The sequence below is a fragment of the Dipteris shenzhenensis genome, chromosome 5 (assembly GCF_047967505.1).
Source record: "Dipteris shenzhenensis isolate YYH24624 ecotype China chromosome 5, Dip_SZ_1.0, whole genome shotgun sequence".
Classification (NCBI taxonomy): Eukaryota; Viridiplantae; Streptophyta; class Polypodiopsida; order Gleicheniales; family Dipteridaceae; genus Dipteris; species Dipteris shenzhenensis.
Window position 1 is genome coordinate 53,846,869 of NC_141600.1, and position 1,977 is coordinate 53,848,845.

A 1,977-nucleotide genomic window follows, 5' to 3' on the forward strand; every position below is an offset into this window, starting at 1 on the left:
GCTGTAACCAGGTTTTTTTTTAATATTGAATTTTTTAATAGAGGTATTTATTCAAATTTTAAGCTTGTTCCCTCTTAAGTAATTGCTTAGTCCTAAGATAGGGTATTATTGTTGCATGTTATGCTTTCAAAGCCATTTTTACAATATGACATTGAGCTTCACTCATGCTCTCCACTTGACATTAAAATCAGAGAAGGCATTTTGTATTGATTATAATCACATATAAATAAACTTTAAAGCATATATATGACAAAGAGGAAAAGTTTTATTTAATAAAACTTGAAACAAAGAAAATAAATAAAAATTAATTAGATGTTAGTTAAATTGTATCAGTTTTTTAAAAAAACATGTTGTAGTTTAATGCTTACACTGTCAAGATGCACATGCATCTAAGGTAAGATTACTACATCATCCACACTTAAATTGCAAGTATTATGTACTCTTAACTTTGCCATGAGCAAGCAACCAAGATACCAACTCCTTTCTCATGGTATCAATACTATGACTATTCTTAGTTCTAACAAAACTATTAAAACTATCATAAGTCTTTCTAAACTCTGCATGCAATGCCTTAAGCCCTTTGTACATGTCATCGATCGTAGGCACATACATGTATTTTAAGAGGATTGTTTCCTCATCCTCCTCACTCGTATTTATCACCTACAAACGTCAATTATTCTTTTGTCAGACTTTAGCAAAATATCATAAAGAAAACGTAACATAAAAAATAATAATTCTAAGGTTCTATTGATTGACAATGCAATAAGAAGTTATTACCTCACTATAGCGTAATAAAGAGGAAGTAGATTCGATTCTTGATCCAGTTGTTTGTGTCAAGTACTATTATCAAATTAAATTGGACATTTCAAAACATGTTACATCCCACATTCAAAATTTGAAAAAAAGAAAATGTACTAAAACATTTAATTCATGTGGTAAGGAAATAATTGAGAGCTGTTCATTTCAGTTTTGAAAAACCTACCTTTTGCTTCTTGGATTTTGTTGAATGTTTTTTGGGAGCATTTCTTTCTTGAACATGTACTTTCATCCTATCACTCATCTATAAAATCACAAGCATATTTTAGAAACATAATAAATGCGTTAAAAAGAAAAACTTGAACCAAAGTTATTATCAAAAAATCAACATATTTGGGAAAAATACAAATTTTTAATAAAAATACTTCACATATTCATACCTTTCTTACTCGATATGCTTTTCTTACAGTACTTGAAACATTTTCCACAAGAGCTGCTTGAACTTCTTCTTGAGAGAGAGAGAGAGAGAGAGAGAGAGAGAGAGAGAGAGAGAGAGAGAGTCAATTCTTCTTGAATTTTGAAGCACATAATTTCATAAATCTTCTGATAAACTATAATTTTAAGGCACTAAAAGATGCAAAGATAATATGAGTAAAAAGTATAGTTATAGATTGACAATGCAATAAGAAGTTATTACCGCACTATAGCTTAGTAAAGAAGAAGTAGATTCAATTCTCCATCTAGTTGTTTGTGTCAAGTCCTATTATCAAATTAAATTGGACATTTCAAAAGATATTACATCCCACATTCAAGATTTGAAAAAAAGAAAATGTACTAAAACGTTTAATACCTGTGGTAAGGATTTTATTTAGAGCTATTCATTTCGGTTTTGAAAAACATACCTTTTGCTTCTTGGATTTTGTTGAAGTTTTTTTGGGAGCATTTCTTTCTTGAACATGTACTTTCATCCTATCACTCATCTATAAAATCACAAGCATATTTTAGAAACATAATAAATGTGTTAAAAAGAAAAACTTGAACCAAAGTTATTATTAAAAAATTAACATATTTGGGAAAAATACAAAATTTTAATAAAAATATTTCACATATTCATATCTTTCTTGCTCGATCTCCTTTTCTTATAGTTCTTGAAACATTTTCCACAAGAGCTACTTGAACTTCTTCTTGAGAGAGAGAGAGAGAGAGAGAGAGTCAATTCTT

General features: G+C 28.9%; 1 protein-coding gene across 1 annotated transcript; it reads right to left on the reverse strand.

Annotated features, from left to right (window-relative positions):
• Window positions 1–432: 432 nt before the first annotated feature.
• On the reverse strand, window positions 433–1,113 carry LOC147902201 (uncharacterized). The gene is made up of 3 exons (XM_087374456.1): window positions 983–1,113; window positions 778–840; window positions 433–660 (listed from the first exon to the last, which is right to left on the reverse strand). The coding sequence occupies exons 1-3, from the start codon at window positions 1,058–1,060 to the stop codon at window positions 433–435; spliced, it is 369 nt and encodes a 122-aa protein (XP_087230582.1). The 5' UTR covers window positions 1,061–1,113.
• Window positions 1,114–1,977: the final 864 nt, after the last annotated feature.

What these genes read in the sequence shown, in the direction of transcription:
- LOC147902201 (XM_087374456.1), bottom strand. Translation starts at nt 1,060, where the DNA reads ATGAGTGATAGGATGAAAGTACATGTTCAAGAAAGAAATGCTCCCAAA. An exon ending in CAAAATCCAAGAAGCAAAAG is followed by an intron (nt 841 to 982) that starts GTAGGTTTTTCA and finishes ATTTGATAATAG; the next exon opens with TACTTGACACAAACAACTGG. An exon ending in CTTTATTACGCTATAGTGAG is followed by an intron (nt 661 to 777) that starts GTAATAACTTCT and finishes TGACGTTTGTAG; the next exon opens with GTGATAAATACGAGTGAGGA.